This window comes from Bufo bufo, chromosome 1, assembly GCF_905171765.1.
Source record: "Bufo bufo chromosome 1, aBufBuf1.1, whole genome shotgun sequence".
NCBI classification, from domain to species: domain Eukaryota; kingdom Metazoa; phylum Chordata; class Amphibia; order Anura; family Bufonidae; genus Bufo; species Bufo bufo.
In genome coordinates, this window is record NC_053389.1 from 55,981,994 (window position 1) to 56,002,373 (window position 20,380).

A 20,380-nucleotide genomic window follows, 5' to 3' on the forward strand; every position below is an offset into this window, starting at 1 on the left:
AATTACCGGTAAGTAAAAAAGTTAAAAAAGTTTAAAAAAGTTAATATGTTCTGTTCTAAAGTTAATAAAGTTATTGCTTTGCGGCCTGGTTTTTTCTTTTTTGTTTTGTTTTTTTTACCTTCCAGGTGGACCAACCGATCGACCAGCTGCAGCACTGATGTGCATTCGGACAGAAGCATTGCGCTGCTGTCAGATTACACGCAAGTCGGTGTATGCGGCGCTGCAAGACGAGATTTCTCCTCTGCAGTAAAAGATATGTTTGCCGAGGCATATGAGCTGAGGAGGTGGCGGTGTTCATATACTTTGGCAAACACTTTGTCTATATAAAAAAAAAAATCCCGGCAATGATTTATTCATCCACATCGATTGATGTGAATGGAGAAATCTGGTTTGCCAGGGCATACGAGCTGAAGTGGGTATGGATGTTGGGCGGAGCTCCTATGTCCTGGCAGACGCCTTTCCCCTCCTTTTTCTTTTTTTGGCAGAGATTTTTTCATCCACATTGATCGATGCGAATGAAGAAATCTGTGCCGTTCATTTTTTTCTTTTAGCCCAGAGGCTGAACGGAAAAAAAAAAATCTCATTACCCGTATGCTCAATATAAGGAGAATAGCAGAAACTCCTAATGCTGGGCATACATGTAATGATTGCGGAGACCCTCAAATGCCAGGGCAGTACAAACACCCCACAAATAACACCATTTTGGAAAGAAGACACCCCAAGGTATTCACTGAGGGGCATATTGAGTCTATGAAAGATTGAAATTTTTGTCCCAAGTTAGCGGAAAGGGAGACTTTGTGAGAACAAAATCCAAAAAATCAATTTCCGCTAACTTGTGCCAAAAAATTTTTTTTTCAATGAACTCGCCATGCCCCTCATTGAATACCTTGGGGTGTCTTCTTTCCAAAATGGGGTCACATGTGGGGTATTTATACTGCCCTGGCATTTTAGGGGCCCCAAAGCGTGAGAAGAAGTCTGGTATCCAAATGTCTAAAAATGCCCTCCTAAAAGGAATTTGGGCCCCTTTGCCCACCTAGGCTGCAAAAAAGTGTCACACATGTGGTATCTCCGTATTCAGCAGAAGTTGGGGAATGTGTTTTGGGGTGTCATTTTACATATACCCATGCTGGGTGAGATAAATATCTTGGTCAAATGCCAACTTTGTATAAAAAAAATGGGAAAAGTTGTCTTTTGCCAAGATATTTCTCTCACCCAGCATGGGTATATGTAAAATGACACCCCAAAACACATTCCCCACCTTCTCCTGAGTACGGAGATACCAGATGTGTGACACTTTTTTGCAGCCTAGGTGGGCAAAGGGGCCCACATTCCAAAGAGCACCTTTCAGATTTCACAGGTCATTTACCTACTTACCAGACATTAGGGCCCCTGGAAAATGCCAGGGCAGTATAACTACCCCACAAGTGACCCCATTTTGGAAAGAAGACACCCCAAGGTATTCCGTGAGGGGCATGGCAAGTTCCTAGAATTTTTTATTTTTTGTCACAAGTTAGTGGAAAATGATGATTTTTTTTTTTTTTTTTTTTCATACAAAGTCTCCTATTCCACTAACTTGTGACAAAAAAAAAAAATTTCCATGAACTCACTATGCCCATCAGCGAATACCTTGGGGTCTCTTCTTTCCAAAATGGGGTCACTTGTGGGGTAGTTATACTGCCCTGGCATTCTAGGGGCCCAAATGTGTGGTAAGGAGTTTGAAATCAAATTCTGTAAAAAATGACCTGTGAAATCCGAAAGGTGCTCTTTGGAATATGGGCCCCTTTGCCCACCTAGGCTGCAAAAAAGTGTCACACATCTGGTATCTCCGTACTCAGGAAAAGGTGGGGAATGTGTTTTGGGGTGTCATTTTATATATACCCATGCTGGGTGAGAGAAATATCTTGGCAAAATACAACTTTTCCCATTTTTTTATACAAAGTTGTCATTTGACCAAGATATTTATCTCACCCAGCATGGGTATATGTAAAAAGACACCCCAAAACACATTCCTCAACTTCTCCTGAGTACGGGGATACCAGATGTGTGACACTTTTTTGCAGCCTAGGTGGGCAAAGGGGCCCATATTCCAAAGAGCACCTTTCGGATTTCACAGGTCATTTTTTACTGAATTTGATTTCAAACTCCTTACCACACATTTGGGCCCCTAGAATGCCAGGGCAGTATAACTACCCCACAAGTGACCCCATTTTGGAAAGAAGAGACCCCAAGGTATTCGCTGATGGGCATAGTGAGTTCATGGAAGTTTTTATTTTTTGTCACAAGTTAGTGGAATATGAGACTTTGTATGAAAAAAAAAAAAAAAAAAAAATCATCATTTTCCACTAACTTGTGACAAAAAATAAAAAATTCTAGGAACTCGCCATGCCCCTCACGGAATACCTTGGGGTGTCTTCTTTCCAAAATGGGGTCACTTGTGGGGTAGTTATACTGCCCTGGCATTCTAGGGGCCCAAATGTGTGGTAAGGAGTTTGAAATCAAATTCTGTAAAAAATGACGAGTGAAATCCGAAAGGTGCTCTTTGGAATATGGGCCCCTTTGCCCACCTAGGCTGCAAAAAAGTGTCACACATCTGGTATCTCCGTACTCAGGAGAAGGTGGGGAATGTGTTTTGGGGTGTCATTTTATATATACCCATGCTGGGTGAGAGAAATATCTTGGCAAAAGACAACTTTTCCCATTTTTTTATACAAAGTTGTCATTTGACCAAGATATTTATCTCACCCAGCATGGGTATATGTAAAAAGACACCCCAAAACACATTCCTCAACTTCTCCTGAGTACGGGGATACCAGATGTGTGACACTTTTTTGCAGCCTAGGTGGGCAAAGGGGTCCATATTCCAAAGAGCACCTTTCGGATTTCACAGGTCATTTTTTACTGAATTTGATTTCAAACTCCTTACCACACATTTGGGCCCCTAGAATGCCAGGGCAGTATAACTACCCCACAAGTGACCCCATTTTGGAAAGAAGAGACCCCAAGGTATTCGCTGATGGGCATAGTGAGTTCATAGAACTTTTTATTTTTTGTCACAAGTTAGTGGAATATGAGACTTTGTAAGAAAAAAAAAAAAAAAATCATCATTTTCCGCTAACTTGTGACAAAAAATAAAAAGTTCTATGAACTCACTATGCCCATCAGCGAATACCTTAGGGTGTGTACTTTCAGAAATGGGGTCATTTGTGGGGTGTTTGTACTGTCTGGGCATTGTAGAACCTCAGGAAACATGACAGGTGCTCAGAAAGTCAGAGCTGCTTCAAAAAGCGGAAATTCACATTTTTGTACCATAGTTTGTAAACGCTATAACTTTTACCCAAACCATTTTTTTTTTACCCAAACATTTTTTTTTAATCAAAGACATGTAGAACTATAAATTTAGAGCAAAATTTCTATATGGATGTCGTTTTTTTTGCAAAATTTTACAACTGAAAGTGAAAAATGTCATTTTTTTGCAAAAAAAATCGTTAAATTTCGATTAATAACAAAAAAAGTAAAAATGTCAGCAGCAATGAAATACCACCAAATGAAAGCTCTATTAGTGAGAAGAAAAGGAGGTAAAATTCATTTGGGTGGTAAGTTGCATGACCGAGCAATAAACGGTGAAAGTAGTGTAGGTCAGAAGTGTAAAAAGTGGCCTGGTCTTTCAGGGTGTTTAAGCACTGGGGGCTGAGGTGGTTAAGAGGTTAAAATAAATGCTTACTGATTTAATGTAATTGCAGGGCTTGTCTCTGGTTAGCTGTATGTGTGGATACACACTGCTCTGGGTACTGTGGGAAGTTATCTGCGTTCTGATTGGTCCTGCTAGTTCATGTGAGGAGAGCAAGGGCTTATGGGAAGTGAGGGAAATACAGGATGGCCTAAAGGAAGGGCAAAAATCATCACAGAAAGAGCAGTAGACGCCATCTTAGGAAGTTGCTGAAATAGAGGCACAGAGAAATATGGTTACTAAGGGCTGAATACAGACATCGGAAAGGTAAAATTAGCTGAAAAATGCAGCTTCATGAATATCTTCCCTTCAGCATCACATATGTTAGGAATTTCATTTTTGGTAGTGAAATGGCAGTTACACTTTAAATGTATAAATTACCAAATCTTTTCCCATAAAACTATATATAAATCTGCTCAGTTCCTCCTGCTCAATATTATGCTGTCTGCAGATTGTACTGCATTTTGTGGTTAAATACTGAACTACGCTGTGTCCTTAAAAGGGTTTCCAAGCTTGTGGATATTGATGACCTATCTTCTGGATCAGGTCATCAATATCACATCGGAGTAGGAAGGGGGGGGGGGGGTGACAAAAATCTGGCATCCCCACCGATCATCTATTTTTGGCAGCCCCCGAACCTCAGTTAAGGGTCGGCAGTTATTTATGATCTTGGTCACAGCAGGTAAGTGTCAGCTGTGTAACACAGTTGGCACCTGCAGTGTATGTAGCAGGCTCAGTGCCTGAACACACTCCATACACGTACTTCAGGGTGCGCAAAGCGGTTAAGACTGGTAACATACTGGGTTTCTATCCCCTGCATTATAATACCTTAATACTGTATAGCTAAAAATACCCTTATGCAGTACCCCAGAGGACTACTGCAAAAGGTTAATTATTTCTAAAGAGGTTAATTTAATGCTACTGAGGGTTGTGATTCAGTGATCTGCATACACCCAATATCAAGGTATGGGCAATATATGGTTGATACTGGCAGAATAGGTTAGGTTAACAGGGTGATTGACTTTGCCCACCCCCTGATTAGAGAGGAGTCTAGTCTGAGCATAGCAAGGGTGAAGACCTTCATGTGCAAGCTCCTGAGAACTAGGCCCTAGTCCAGAGAACCTTTATCTGTGATGTGAAAGCTGCAAGAGAAGCAACTTTGCTACCACAGTACCTCTGACAACAAGGTATTTGCTCGTATATGGCATTGAGACTCTACTGCTGTGGAAGGGTATATTGCCTTAAGGCCCACTACAGGGAGTGCAGAATTATTAGGCAAATGAGTATTTTGACCACATCATCCTCTTTATGCATGTTGTCTTACTCCAAGCTGTATAGGCTCGAAAGCCTACTACCAATTAAGCATATTAGGTGATGTGCATCTCTGTAATGAGAAGGGGTGTGGTCTAATGACATCAACACCCTATATCAGGTGTGCATAATTATTAGGCAACTTCCTTTCCTTTGGCAAAATGGGTCAAAAGAAGGACTTGACAGGCTCAGAAAAGTCAAAAATAGTGAGATATCTTGCAGAGGGATGCAGCACTCTTAAAATTGCAAAGCTTCTGAAGCGTGATCATCGAACAATCAAGCGTTTCATTCAAAATAGTCAACAGGGTCGCAAGAAGCGTGTGGAAAAACCAAGGCGCAAAATAACTGCCCATGAACTGAGAAAAGTCAAGCGTGCAGCTGCCAAGATGCCACTTGCCACCAGTTTGGCCATATTTCAGAGCTGCAACATCACTGGAGTGCCCAAAAGCACAAGGTGTGCAATACTCAGAGACATGGCCAAGGTAAGAAAGGCTGAAAGACGACCACCACTGAACAAGACACACAAGCTGAAACGTCAAGACTGGGCCAAGAAATATCTCAAGACTGATTTTTCTAAGGTTTTATGGACTGATGAAATGAGAGTGAGTCTTGATGGGCCAGATGGATGGGCCCGTGGCTGGATTGGTAAAGGGCAGAGAGCTCCAGTCCGACTCAGACGCCAGCAAGGTGGAGGTGGAGTACTGGTTTGGGCTGGTATCATCAAAGATGAGCTTGTGGGGCCTTTTCGGGTTGAGGATGGAGTCAAGCTCAACTCCCAGTCCTACTGCCAGTTTCTGGAAGACACCTTCTTCAAGCAGTGGTACAGGAAGAAGTCTGCATCCTTCAAGAAAAACATGATTTTCATGCAGGACAATGCTCCATCACACGCGTCCTAGTACTCCACAGCGTGGCTGGCAAGAAAGGGTATAAAAGAAGAAAATCTAATGACATGGCCTCCTTGTTCACCTGATCTGAACCCCATTGAGAACCTGTGGTCCATCATCAAATGTGAGATTTACAAGGAGAGAAAACAGTACACCTCTCTGAACAGTGTCTGGGAGGCTGTGGTTGCTGCTGCACGCAATGTTGATGGTGAACAGATCAAAACACTGACAGAATCCATGGATGGCAGGCTTTTGAGTGTCCTTGCAAAGAAAGGTGGCTATATTGGTCACTGATTTGTTTTTGTTTTGTTTTTGAATGTCAGAAATGTATATTTGTGAATGTTGAGATGTTATATTGGTTTCACTGGTAAAAATAAATAATTGAAATGGGTATATATTTGTTTTTTGTTAAGTTGCCTAATAATTATGCACAGTAATAGTCACCTGCACACACAGATATCCCCCTAAAATAGCTAAAACTAAAAACAAACTAAAAACTACTTCCAAAAATATTCAGCTTTGATATTAATGAGTTTTTTGGGTTCATTGAGAACATGGTTGTTGTTCAATAATAAAATTAATCCTCAAAAATACAACTTGCCTAATAATTCTGCACTCCCTGTACACTTTGAGATGGAATGGCAATGTGTATCTTGAAACTACACCCAGCAGCCCAGGGGCTTAACAAGAACGGGACTGAATGCCTCTGGTTATCTTGGAAAGATTGGAAAACTGTTTCGCTGCCTATACACAGCTACTGGGAAAGACTGCACTGTGATATACTCTGGAACGCTGCCTTTGCTGCAATATGTTCTACTACTTCTATTATTATTCAGTAAAGAGAGACTATTTATTGCAACTAAAAAGACCTAGTTATTGACACCATCCGTCCACCGGCCCCTGCCTCTGCCTCCCACCCTGCCAACAATCAACAGCACCCCAACTACTAACAAGCAGGAGCCCCAATACCAGTGTGTGCCCTAAGGGAAAAAGGGTGCGCCCTCTTATCACTGAAGGGCCAGGGAGAGCCTGAGGACTGCCACCATGAACTGAATACTACTACTACCATCATAGTCACTGCCTCTCCTGCCATCCTCTGCTCCAGGGTCACTGCACTTACTGCTTTAGATCAGGGGCAAGCAACCTCCAGCAAACCAATTCGCCAATTTCCAACTGTGGAAACGTAGCATGTGCTTTTCCTTTGTATCCTCTTGTGTTCCGCCCCTGAGGCTGCCTAAGCACAATCAGGTTTTGATCAGGTCTTCTAATGCCGTTTTTTGAAAATAAAACCAGAGGTGGATTTAAAACAGAGGAGAAATGGTACAGTATCTGGCCTTAATGCCATATCTTCCTTCATGATCCATACCTGGATTTAGCTTCAACATAGCATCAGAAAACCTGAACGTGTACGGGCAACCTAAAAGTTAATCAAAACTGCAAAACTGTCAATTCAGCCTTAAAGGGGTTGTCCAAAGACAAAAGTAATTTTGTTGGTCAGCAAAGATGATCTAATATAACGTAATATAGTGCGGAAACAAATGTGGAAGTAGAGGTTCTGCGTTATCTGGAGAATGGTGCAGCATTCATAATTTTACTAAATTAGTAACTTTATAAAATCCTATTTGCCAACTAACAAAATACGTTTTTGGCCCTGGACAACTTTAAAGATGTTTTCCAACTTTTTTTAAGGCATGGCCTAAAACACCGGTCTTAATAAATGACCCCCTTGTGTTTTTATATTTGGTGAGTGCAATAAATTGTCTTTGTTTCACTATTGGGATCTTTGCTGGTTTCCTTTTTTTGAGTGTGAAGGTCAGAAGATCCGGAGTGGGAGCTATAGTCATAGGTAACCCTGAGCAGTGTGGATGGATATTGGAACCTGCGTTGTTCTGAAGGACATTGTGTGGTTTCCAGGAACATCGGTGGAAAAGGACGGCCAATCTCTTGAAAAAGCAGCGCTGTCTACATACTATGCGTAGGATAAGCCAACTGTAGGTGATCGGTGGGGGCTCGACACCCTGCACCCCCACGATCAGCTGTTATGTGTAGCTCCGTCACCAGATATCGCCACTGGACCTACTATTCATAGCACCATCAACCTTGTATTGGAGGAAGCTCGCTACTACAGCGCTGCTCCTCCTATTGACTTCAGTAGCAGCGAGCTCAATCCACAACCAATGTTGACGGTTCTGTGTAGCTCCAACGCTAATTTCCAGCAACAGAGCTACTGATTTCCAGGGGTGCGGGGTGTCAGCCATCACCTAAAAAAAAGGCTGGTTTTAAACTGCATAAGAAGTACTTACTTGACTTTCCAGTATTCACGAAGAACAAATGTAGATCATCAGGTAGGTCTTCTGGAATAAATCTGTCTGCGAGTCCGGGTAATAAGGTTCTGGCAAAAATTAGGTAAAATGAATTAAGTGTAACAGTTTACTTTATTAGGTTTACGTTGACACTTTTGTTGTTTTAATGTGTTTTTACCCCCATCAAAACTTGTCCATAGTTACACTCCACACTCCTGCTGGTTTTATGGCTCCTTCACACACACACATTTTCTCTGTGTTTTTTTTTTTTACCAGTTTAAAATAAAAACCTTCAATTTTTTTTGATAGCATTTATGTGATTTTCATGGTGTTTTTTCAAAACAAGTGTGTGGATGGTGTTTTTCCCTTACTAAAAAGGAGATGGAAAAATGCCTGAAAAAATCCTTTAAAAAAAAAAAAAGCCTAAAAATCTTTCTTTTTTTCAATAAACACAGCATTTCGAAGCAGAGCCAAAAAATGACACCAGATTGGTAAAAAAAAATGGCAGCAGCAAAGAAACGCATGCTTGTCTCACAGACTTTCAGCTAGGAAACATCTGGAGCTGGCGTTTTTTTTGTTTATATACCAAACGCACAGTTGCAAAAAATGCAAAAGTGCAGAAAATTTTTACTAAAATGTGTGTGAATGTACTCTATGCACGTTTGTAACACAGAGAAAAGCTGCACTCACCCAGCATGCAGCGCCTGTCACAATGTCTAAGGCCTCTTTCACACGGGCGTTGCGGGAAAATGTGCAGGTGCGTTGCGGGAACACCCGCGATTTTTCCGCGCGAGTGCAAAACATTGTAATGCGTTTTCCACTCGCGTGAGAAAAATCAAGCATGTTTGGTACCCAAACCCGAACTTCTTCACAGAAGTTCGTGCTTGGGATCGGTGTTCTGTAAGATTGTATTATTTCCCCTTATAACATAGTTATAAGGGAAAATAATAGCATTCTGAATACAGAATGCATAGTAAAATAGCACTGGAGGGGTTAAAAAAATAATAATAATAATTTAACTCACCTTAGTCCACTTGATCGTGGCCCGGCATCTCGTTCTGTCTCCTTTGTTGAATAGGACCTGTGGTGAGCATTAATTACAGGACCTTTGATGACGTCACTCCGGTCATCACATGGTACGTCACATGATCTTTTACCATGGTGACGTACCATGTGATGACCGGAGTGACGTAATCAAAGGTCCTGTAATTAATGCTCACCACAGGTCATATTCAACAAAGGAGACAGAAAGAGATGCCGGGCCGCGATCAAGTGGACTAAGGTGAGTTAAATTTATTTTTATTATTTTTTTAACCCCTCCAGCGCTTTTTTACTATGCATTCTGTATTCAGAATGCAATTTTTTTCCCTTATAACCATGTTATAAGGGAAAATAATAATGATCGGGTCTCCATCCCGATCGTCTCCTAGCAACCGTGCGTGAAAATCGCACCGCATCCGCACTTGCTTGCGGATGCTTGCGATTTTCACGCAACCCCATTCACTTCTATGGGGCCTGCGTTGCGTGAAAAACGCAGAATATAGAGCATGCTGCGATTTTCACGCAACGCACAAGTGATGCGTGAAAATCACCGCTCATGTGAACAGCCCCATAGAAATGAATGGGTCGGTATTCAGTGCGGGTGCAATGAGTTCACCTCACACATCGCATCCGCGCGGAATACTCGCCCGTGTGAAAGGGGCCTAAGTGTTGTGTATCTGCAGGTTTTTTTGAGCCTGGAGAGAAGGTTTAGGCCTCTTTCACACGGGTGTCCCGGATTGAGGCCAGATGCGTTGCGGGTGCATTGTGGGAAACCCGCGCGAGTGCGCACGCAATTTCAGTCAGTTTTGTCTGCGATTGCGTTGCCTTGTTCAGTTTTTTCCGCGTGAGTGCAATGCGTTTTGCACGCGCGTGATAAAAAACTGAATGTGGTACCCAAACCCGAACCCGGACTTCTTCACTGAAGTTCGGGTTTGGGTTCGGTGTTCTGTATATTTTATTATTTTCCATTATAACATGGGAAAAACATTGCTCATGTACACAGCCCCATTGAAATTAGCAGCTCTCTCCTAAATGGAGCCCTGAAAGTGTTGGAGGGTGCACTGCATTTCTATGGGGCCGCCGAAAATAGCTGAGCGCTGGCTTGACTATTACCATCAGGCTCATAGAAGTGAATAGGAGAGGTGGCTGCTCAATGGAGAGAGTGCTTGATGGTGGCCAGACCGGAATCATCCAGCCACCACCTTGGCCAGCTGCGTTCTTGATATAGGTGCAGGTCCCAGTGGTGGAAACCCCACCTATCAGACAATGGGGGCATATCCTAGCGATATGTCCCCATTGTCTCAGATGAGACAACCCCTTTAATAAAAAAAAAATATTTTTAAGAGATCTGGGGCATTGTGCTTTGCATTCTCCATTGCCTGACAGTGTTTGAAGCACGTGTACTGGGAAATTGTTGACTCAGGGGGGAGTCCATACTAAGTTTTGCTCTGGGGTCCTATAAGATCTATATATGACCCTTTTTGTTGGGCTTTTTATTATTAGGAGAAGTCAGAATATGAAGTTTTATTCTGCCAGGTGCTTCTCCAGCAAGTGCCCAGGATATGGAGCTTCACAGTGAAGTGTTCTCTGCATTGAGCTGCTCCACATCCCCTCCCCTCTGAGTGACAGCTGTAGTGGTCCGCTGGTTGGACTATGGCTGACAATTTAAATTATAATCAAAAGTGATGTTTCATTTATAGAGATGCTAATATCAAATGTGCACAAATTCCCTCACCTTGGAATCTTTTTGCTGTCAATGTATACAATGCCATTGAACGCTGTATTTTGGAAGCATGTGAACGATCCATCAGATAATGGCAGTAGTTCCAGATTCAGTAGAGCGTCATGTTGTCCATCACTGATTACATATTTCAGAAGCAACAATTTCTTCTCCGTTGGAAAGTGAAGCCACGCATTCTTCTTCTGTAACAGGCTCCTCACAAAGCGTGGAGATATAATATTCAGATCTGAAGTGGCCTTCTTAGCCATCTGAAGAATCTTAAAAACATGACCAGGAACTTTAACTAGAGGAACTTTTACAAGGAGAAGCAATTCCTCTAAACAAGCATGCATTTCCACATCATCCATCATCAGGAAAACAGCTTCACTTGCAGTTATCCATTGCGTTCTATCCGTTGTTTGCAGAACTCTCTCATTTTCGAGGTAGAGGGCAATCTTTTTTACGATACCATGCCATCTGGATTTGTGTGCAGTTTTTTCAGGATCTGGCCAAATTCCGTATGTCATATCTACTGTAATTTTTGACGTCTTGACTAAAGAAATGCCATTTTTTACTGCCTGGGTATAAATTAAAGGCAAGACTTGTTCTACCAAGATCTGGTTCCATTTAGCACCATCATCATGCTGTTGGTCAGTTTCAGGCCACTTCAAGCTTCTCCTGTCATCTGTGAGATCGAAACATCCATTGATAAGGCATGGAAGTCCAGTTTGGTTTTCTTCCTTGTCTGGAAGTGGGAGAATGCAATTCAGACGCCCTCCAAATAAATCCATATTCTGCTTAGATAAGGGGTATGCCAGGTCAAGGACAGGCTTGTTGCTTAGTTTGTTGCTCAGCTCAGTCAGTTCTGGAAAGAAACTCCCTTGGTCGTTGCTGGTGGTCACCAACCATTTACATTCTTCCTCTGTGTTATCCATGTACTTTAGTGAAATAACTTTACAATGTGTTTCTATGGCAATTCCAGCCGGCTCTGCTTCTAGTAACTTTTCAGAAGATACGGTAACGCTGAGAAGAGTTTTCGTTACTCCATCCTTTCCAATTTTTTTCAAAGAAATGCTTGAAATATGACGAAGAAAAAGAAGGGCAATATGAGAATCTTTCATGAAAGACTCAAAGAGTTCTTCAACCCTTTCCCCGGTATATATGTTATCAGATATCTCAGATGGACAAAGTCGAAGAGGGAAGCAAAAGAGAGTTCCGTTTAAACAGCCAGAATCAAGGATTTCCTTCCAACTGTCTAGACCAAGTGTCTCCAACACACTCTTCAATGGCTGAAATTGGTTCTTCAAATCTTCTGCAAACTGATCTTTTTTCGCAATGTTCCATAAACGACCTCCTCTGTGGAATATATTTTCTTGTGGATCCAGAATTCCAATATGTTTTCCACTAAATATGGCTGGATAATCTGTACGATAAAAACAATAAAGCCACAGAATATATGTAAATCTTCAGATTACCTATGTAACAAAAACAGACATCAGTATGAATACTCCAGAAAACCCCTTATTGACCCTTGCAGTACATGTACGACACATCAGGAAGTGACTTCCCAACCCCTGATGTAATAGTATGGTGTGCTGATCAGGCTGGCACAGAAGATGTGTGTCTTGGCTGTTACTGACATCCAGGCCTCTGCTGTATCGCTGAAAACTCAGATGTCAGTGGTTTAATCCCTTAGATGCTGCAGTAAATGTTAACCGCTGCATCTAAGGGGTTTACAAAGAGAGGGTGCTCCCTCTCTTACACCATCGGCTCCCCCCGATGGCTGCTGTGGCAGGCCCGCCAGCTACAGAGGCATATGAGGACCAGCCCTCAGAAGTGGGTCTCATAGGCAACTGTCATATAAAAGTCAGTTCCAATGCATTACAATACTACAAACTGCACCATCAGAGCTCGTTATTACACAGGCCAATGCAAAGTGAATGAAGGCGAAATTTGTCATTCCCTCATTTAGTGGTATTCATCATCAGGAGCACGTCTAGGGATGTGCTGCCGATAATCGGGCATCATTCATCCTGATGTAAAAGACACCCACCAGCCGATGAACGAGCATTTGCTCTTTCTTCAGGTGATTGGCTGCTCGATTATACGAACCAATTATCAGGAACGAGCGTTCGTATGAACACTTATACCAGATTATTGGCCTGAAAATCGGGTTGTCTAATAGGGCCTTAAGAGTCACAAGGGAAAGTCACATAGGTGGCCCCAGTGGATTTGCACCTTTGCTGATCTGATGCAACTCTTTTGGAAATTCCCTAAGTGTCACCGATACTGGTGGGAGGTAACAGACGTGTATCAGACAGAGGTTCCTTTTGTCCCCCTGTTATTTTTACCGGGTATTGAATCCTATTTACAAACCACTAAACTGGTTAGTCCAGCTACAATCAGGGGAGGCTTTGTTGCTGAAGTGTTGATAATGTAATTGTGGATCTCAAGAAACTATCACACTGACTCAACATGGAAAACCATGATATTTATCGAAGGGGTGAGGGGGCTTTTGGCAAAAAGGGAATTTTGAAATGGTTTTTGATTTATGGAATCCTTGACTATGGTCACTATCTAGGGATGGAGGGCAAGAAAAATGTATTTGTCATGTACGTACCTGTCTGTGTTCCCGTTCATCAAACCCGGCCTCTCTGTTGTGGCAAAGCTGGGGTCGTTCTGTTACTGTGTAAACCAGTCCCGCTGACAGTTGGGTTGGTTGGCCCATGGGCCAGCATCACCTTTCAGTAGGTAATGGGTACAGGTGCCTGTGATTGGTCTTCATTCCCTTACTCTCCTGGATCTTGATTTCGGCTTTGAATTAAACCTTGGCTTTGACAGCCAATTATATTTTGCATGTCACCTCCTGATATAGACCCTGCCTGTTATTTGACATTTTATCTTCTGGTTCTGTTTTTGTCAGTCAGTCTGTCTACCCTATTTTGTCTAGGCTCCTGCACCTAGTTAAGTTAGGGTCCGTCGCCAAGTTGGGGACCGTCATTTAAGGTGGATTGTCCAAGTACATAGGAACAGTGGTGCCGATGGAGCTTACAGCGGCACTGTTCCCTACTGTACATGACATCATTGATGTGTTTTTCCCCCCATTCTCTTGTCTTGATTTCTTTGGGAGAGGCAGGTTTTTGAGAGGATTAATATTGCTATGTGAGATTATATTTTTATGGTTGAATTTTTTACATGTTTTTTATAGGCATAATAAAAAAAATCATAGGTAGATACAATATGTGCCAACACAGCTTTGTGGAGGTCATATTGTTGCTCAGCACAAGTCAAAGGTTGTATGGAGCCATTATATGGTCCTCATATTGACTGTACAGCTTGATTTGTATGGATGGTAAGTTTTTGCAGGAAGGTAGCAGTGGGTGTACTCGTACACTTCTCCTGGGACTTCGATATCAACATCAGGTATCCACCGAAGCCAGAACTATACAGTGGATGAAAGGGAGCTGAGTTGCTGTACCCTACCATGGCCACTACATAGACAAGGCCTTCTGCTTCCAGCTCCATCCACTGTACAGTTTGCTGTGCGGGAGGCTGCTGAAGTAGCTGATGGTGGGGGTGCAGAGAGTCAGACCCTCACCAAGCTGATACTGATGACCTATCCTGAAGGCAGGCCATCACTATCTAAGTCCTGGAAAACCCCTTTAACATTTTTATCCATCAGAAAACACATGGAATAGATCTCAGACTAACCTGTCATGTGATATACAGAGTTGAAGCCCAGACCAAATCTCCCAACGGTGTCGGGGTCTTTGCGTTTGATACTATTTCCGGGTCTCTGGATTCCTTCCCAATCGCGGTCACTGAACATCTCATTATTGTACACCAGAAGAGACGGACCTATAACAAGAAGAGATACAATACTTCAATACTTTCACATCACCTTAGTCAGAAACTTTTTTTTTTGCTGGATAGGATTTTGAGAGCCTTTAAAGCCCATCTGTCAGCAGTTTTGTCCCTATGACACTGGCTGACCTGTTACATGTGCGCTTGGCAGCTGAAGGCATCTGTGTTGGTCCCATCTTCATATGTGTCCACATCGCTGAGAAAAAGGATGTTTTTATATATGCAAATGAGCCTCTAGGAGCAACGGGGGCGTTACCATTACACCTAGAGGCTCCGCTCTGTCTGCAACTGCTGCGCCTTCTGCACTTTGATTTAAAGGGCCAGATGTGATTATGTTTTCACTGCCTGTCCTGTCAAAGTGGAGAGGGTGCGGCAGTTACAGAGAGAGCACAGCCTCTAGGTGTAATGGTAACGCCCCCGTTGCTCCTAGAGGCTCATTAGCATATATTAAAACATAATTTTTCTCAGCAATGTAGGCACATATGAACATGGGACCAACACAGAGGTCTTCAGCTGCCAACAGATCAGCCAGTTTCATAGGTACAAATCTTATAAACCCCCATTGACTTCAATGAGCAATATATATTGATATGTAAATATATTTACACAGGAATACAATCAGCTTTCCTATATTTAAGATGTCCTACTGGTGTAATAAGATACCTTGGATGACATGCTTGTCCTTCGCATACAGAGTATCCGTCCCATTTTCCCTTTCGTCATAAATAAAGGTGATTTCACTGGCTTTAGCGTCATCAGCATTCTGTATCAACTCCTGGAAAATGATGAAATATTTTACAGAATATTTATTGGATAAAGTTCTGAAGAGGAAAAATTCTGACAGGGAGACATACAATCTACAATGACCCTCTCTACAAAACGCTGTGAAAAAGGTCCCATACTTAGGCTCAATTCACGCGTCTGCAAGTGTGGTCCGCACCTGTTCCGCAATTGTGCGGACCCATTCATTCTCTATGGGGACAGAATGGATGCGGACAGCACACTATGTGCTCTCCGCATCCGCATTTCCAGAACTCGGCCCCGAACTTCCGGTCCGCAGCTCCGAAAGAAAATAGCACATGTCCTATTCTTGTCCGCAGGACTTCTCTATTTAGTGCCGGCCATGTGCGGCCCGGTGTATTGCGGATCCGCAATACACCACAGACATGTGAATGGATCCTTAACCCCGGCACCAACTTCTGCTCCCTGAAAGTTGATACCAGAAGGACTAGTGGTTAATACCATAGATTGCTAATTTCCTATGTTGGCATGCCACCTGCTGGCTCTAGTATGCTAGGTCTCTTCAGAGAGACCCAGCCTATTAGAATTAATTACCACCATCCCCGATCGCCGCACGGGCTGCTGAGGTTTTCACCCTTTAGATGCCGTATTTTCATACTTGACCACGGCATCTAAAGGCTGTAATGTCTGCAATCGGCATTATTGCCAGTCACGGACATTAGCCGCGGGCCTCTGCTGTTTGAAACAGCAGAGACCCCGCCAGCTATGGTGCCCGCTGCACATGCGAGTGGGTGTCATGTTTAAAGACCGCACCAGCGCCGTACAGTACATGTACGTCACTGGTAGCGAAGGGGTTAAAAGGGGTTGTCCAATGATAGGGGAAAAGTGTCTGATCGGTGGGGGTCATGCCAAAACTCTATGGGGCTGCTGGAGAGAGTACAAGCACTATCTCCGACAACCACATAGAGCTCAAAGGGGTTATCCAGTAATAAATATTGATGACCTATCCTGGTGTCGGACCCCCTGCCGATCAACTATTAGAAGAGGCCGGAGCTCTGTGCTTTGAAAAGCATCATTTATTATAACAGTATAAAAAACCATATCCTGCACTGTATACTTTTATAGAATTGAACAGTTGATTGATTTAAATGCATTGGAATACAGGAGCTACATCTGGGGTATATACGGAAACACAAAAGTGTATACTTACCTAACGCCTGAACGCGGTGTGACCCCAGCCTCACTATAAAATGCTAGGTTTATATTATCTCATATGTTTAGAGCAATTTTCTACCTGATTGCCACCTCCATTATAATTAGGGCTCATTTAGACAGCCGTGTGTTGCTTTCCGCAATTTTGTGGATTAGATGTGGACCCATTCACTTCTATGGGGCCCCCAAAAGATGCCGACAGCACGTAGTGTGCTGTCTGCACCTTTTCTTCCATTCCACGGCCCGCAAAACAAATACGTCCTATATTTATCAGTGAAAATCAGGACGTGGCCCCATTGAAGTCTATGCATTCTGCATTTTTGCGGATCCAGTCAGTTTTTTTTGCGGATGTGCTGAACTGTCCGCAAAAAAAAACGATCCGCATATTTGCGGAAAGGAAAAAACATAAAGCCGTCTGAATGAGCCCTTAAGGGAAGACAAGGAGAAGGAGGAGGAGGATGCCTTCCCTGCTGCCAAAGTGCATGTGCCCTGCTGCAGTGCAAAGGCACCTCTCCTTGAACACTAACTAAGGGCATCCATCCAGAAGGCACAGCGATGTGACTAGGGGAGTCATGTACACCAGACAGTGGGGCGGAACTACCCTGGGAGCACAGGGAGTGACTGCATTAGGCCCGCAGAGGCCTTTAGTCCCAGGTCTCCCTCCCCTGCCTGATAACAGTCATTAGAACCTGTGATGACATCACTATGATGTGATCGCTGCAGGATGGGCGGAGCTCAGCAGTGGAGAGAAGAGGTGGTAAAGGATCTGTGATGACATCATGTGACACGACTCCTCCTGCAATGTCCTCTGATATCACATAACAGCCTGGATATACTAGGAGTTGTAGTTCTCATCTCTTATACCTCCTTCCTGTAATGTCCTCTGATATCACACAACAGCCTGGAAATGCTGGGAGTTGTAGTTCTCATCTCTTATACCTCCTCCATGTAATGTCCTCTGATATCACATAATAGCCTGGATATACTGGGAGTTGTAGTTCTCATCTCTTATACCTCCTCCATGTAATGTCCTCTGATATCACATAATAGCCTGGATATACTGGGAGTTGTAGTTCTCATCTCTTATACCTCCTCCATGTAATGTCCTCTGATATCACATAACAGCCTGGATATACTGGGAGTTGTAGTTCTCATCTCTTATACCTCCTCCATGTAATGTCCTCTGATATCACATAATAGCCTGGATATACTGGGAGTTGTAGTTCTCTCCTCTTATTCCTCCTTCTGTAATGTCCTCTAATATCACATAATAATAGCCTGGATATACTGGGAGTTGTAGTTCTCTCCTCTCATTCCTCCTCCTGTAATGTCGTCTGATATCACATAATAACAGCCTGGATATACTGGGAGTTGTAGTTCTCTCCTCTCATTCCTCCTCCTGTAATGTGGCTCCATTCACACGTCCGTAGTGTATTGCGGATCCGCAATACACCCGGCCGGTACCCCCATAGAACTGCCTATTCTTGTCCACAATTGCGGACAAGAATAGGACATGTTCTATTTTATTCCGGAGCCGCGGACCAGAAGATCGAGGGCACACTCCGGAAATGCGGACGCGAAGAGCACATAGTGCTTTCTCCGCATCTCTTCTGGCCCCATAGAGAACAAATGGGTCCGCACCCGTTCTGCAAAATTGCGGAACGGATGCGCACCCATTTGCGGATGTGTAAATGGAGCCCAACTGTCTGGACATGCTGGGAATTGTAGTTCTCTCCTCTCATATTTCCTCCTGTAATGTCCTCTGATATCACATAATACCAGATTGCACATGCTGGGAGTTGTAGTGCTCTCCTCTCATTCCTTCTCCCTGTAATGTCCATTAGCAATCTCTTAGAGGCAGCAAGAAAAGGCGATAAAGAGGGGCCAAGTTTGGTGAATAAAGAAAAGCTGTTTTATAGATGATGGTTTCCATTCTGTGTATTGTAGCATCGTCACCTAGTGTCCCGGTTGTGATGTCCTTTTTGGGGTTATGAAAATGGCCACCCTACTGCCAGTAAGCACACAGTAATAATCAGCACTGGGTGTGTGTCCATGTCTGTCATCACGGCCCGGGCCTCATTCCCCGGCCATGCTCTCCCTAGCAGATGTGATGCAGTCATAATGCGTGCGGCTGAGGATCATCCCCTTCCTGTCCTTGTCCGCTCATCCCAACAGGTACAATTACTTCACTGCATCCCACCTGCTGGGGAGAGCGGGATGTGCGTTGTTCATCTGGAGGACGGGGCTAGGTGAGTATTACTGATATTTTATTTAAACCATTGGGGGCCTTTACTTATATTAGGGGGAGCACAACTGAGGATAGACTAAAGGGGTATAACTACTGTGTGGGGGCTCTAAGAAGGCACAACTACTGAGGGGGTGGCAAGTGTAGGCGGTCTTAACTAGCCATGGGAGGGGAGTTGCGGGAAAGTTTCTCAGGGAAGGAAGGGGGGGGGGGGGGTTATTTAAAAATCATACTTTAAGGATTTGTCCTCCATCTGGATATTTTCTCAAAATATTCTGGAGCTGGATGAGGAACGGAGGAGCTCTTTGAAAAAAATCTGAAAAAAATAAAATTATATAAATTGTTATCACCAATGGTCACAATCCATTGTACGCAGCATGGGATATTCCAGTTGTGAGAAGCTATCTCCTATCTACAGGATAGGGGAATTACTATTTTATCTTCGGGTTCCTACCGCTGGGACCCCCACGATCGTAAGAACAGAGACCCTGTACACTCAGGTCCCCCCTGAAATCAATGATACGGCAGGTTGGGCATGCGCACTGCGGCTCCATACATCTCTATGGGAGTTGTGTAAACAGCCGGGCACTGTACTGGACTGTCTCCAGAACTCCCATAGGGATGAATGGATGGGCAGGAGCGGCAGAGTGCTGTAGCTCCATTCATTTCAGGGGGCCCGATCGCTTGTGATCAATGGGGGATCCCAACCGATCTAATAGTTATCCCCTATCCAGTGATCTAATAGTTAAGCCCAGAATACTCTTAATGGTAGATAATCTTATTCTGTAGATAGAAGACGACCTGGCTACCCTCTACAGAACTGTAGAATTTCTGACCATAGACATACAACTAAAAATAATATGATAAACTAAAAATACTGAAGAAAAAAAAATAAAAATCCAGTCATTTAGTCGTAGGAGCAGAAAACCAAAAATCAGCTGGATTTATCATATGGATACCTATCAACATTTTAATAAAAAATAAAAAATCTGAAAATTTAAAGGGGTTATCCTCAATATAGGGCATTATTATCGCATTGGTGGGGGTCTGAGTCAGTTGTTTCAGAGAGCCGCCACACTCACCGGAGCGTACATTGTATAGTGGCTGTGCTGTGAGCTCCGAGGCTGTGTTAGGCCTGGGAGCTCTTGACTGGAGGGCTAAGGAAGCAAAGGGGTTAAAGTCAGTGAGCTGGGAGGGGGATCCTCATTGGCTCTGAGCGGGTTACGGTGCTGCGTGGCACCGATTTAGGGTCCATTCACAACTCTGTATGAATGGGTCCTCATCCGTTCTTCAATTTTGCGGAATAGGTGCGGACCCATTCATTTCAAGATA

At 43.4% G+C, this 20,380-nt stretch overlaps 1 protein-coding gene across 2 annotated transcripts in view; it reads right to left on the minus strand.

Moving 5' to 3' along the window:
- Positions 1 to 20,380, minus strand: part of LOC120995338 (sacsin-like) — a 53,968-nt gene that overhangs the window by 17,850 nt on the left and 15,738 nt on the right. For both annotated transcript variants that reach the window (XM_040424479.1, XM_040424469.1), the window contains exons 3-7: positions 19,282 to 19,364; positions 15,514 to 15,625; positions 14,698 to 14,844; positions 11,002 to 12,409; positions 8,226 to 8,314 (exon numbers count right to left, since the gene is read on the minus strand). In XM_040424479.1, the coding sequence (XP_040280413.1) occupies positions 8,226 to 8,314; positions 11,002 to 12,409; positions 14,698 to 14,844; positions 15,514 to 15,625; positions 19,282 to 19,364 (1,839 nt within the window). The remainder of the gene's footprint in view (positions 1 to 8,225; positions 8,315 to 11,001; positions 12,410 to 14,697; positions 14,845 to 15,513; positions 15,626 to 19,281; positions 19,365 to 20,380) is intronic.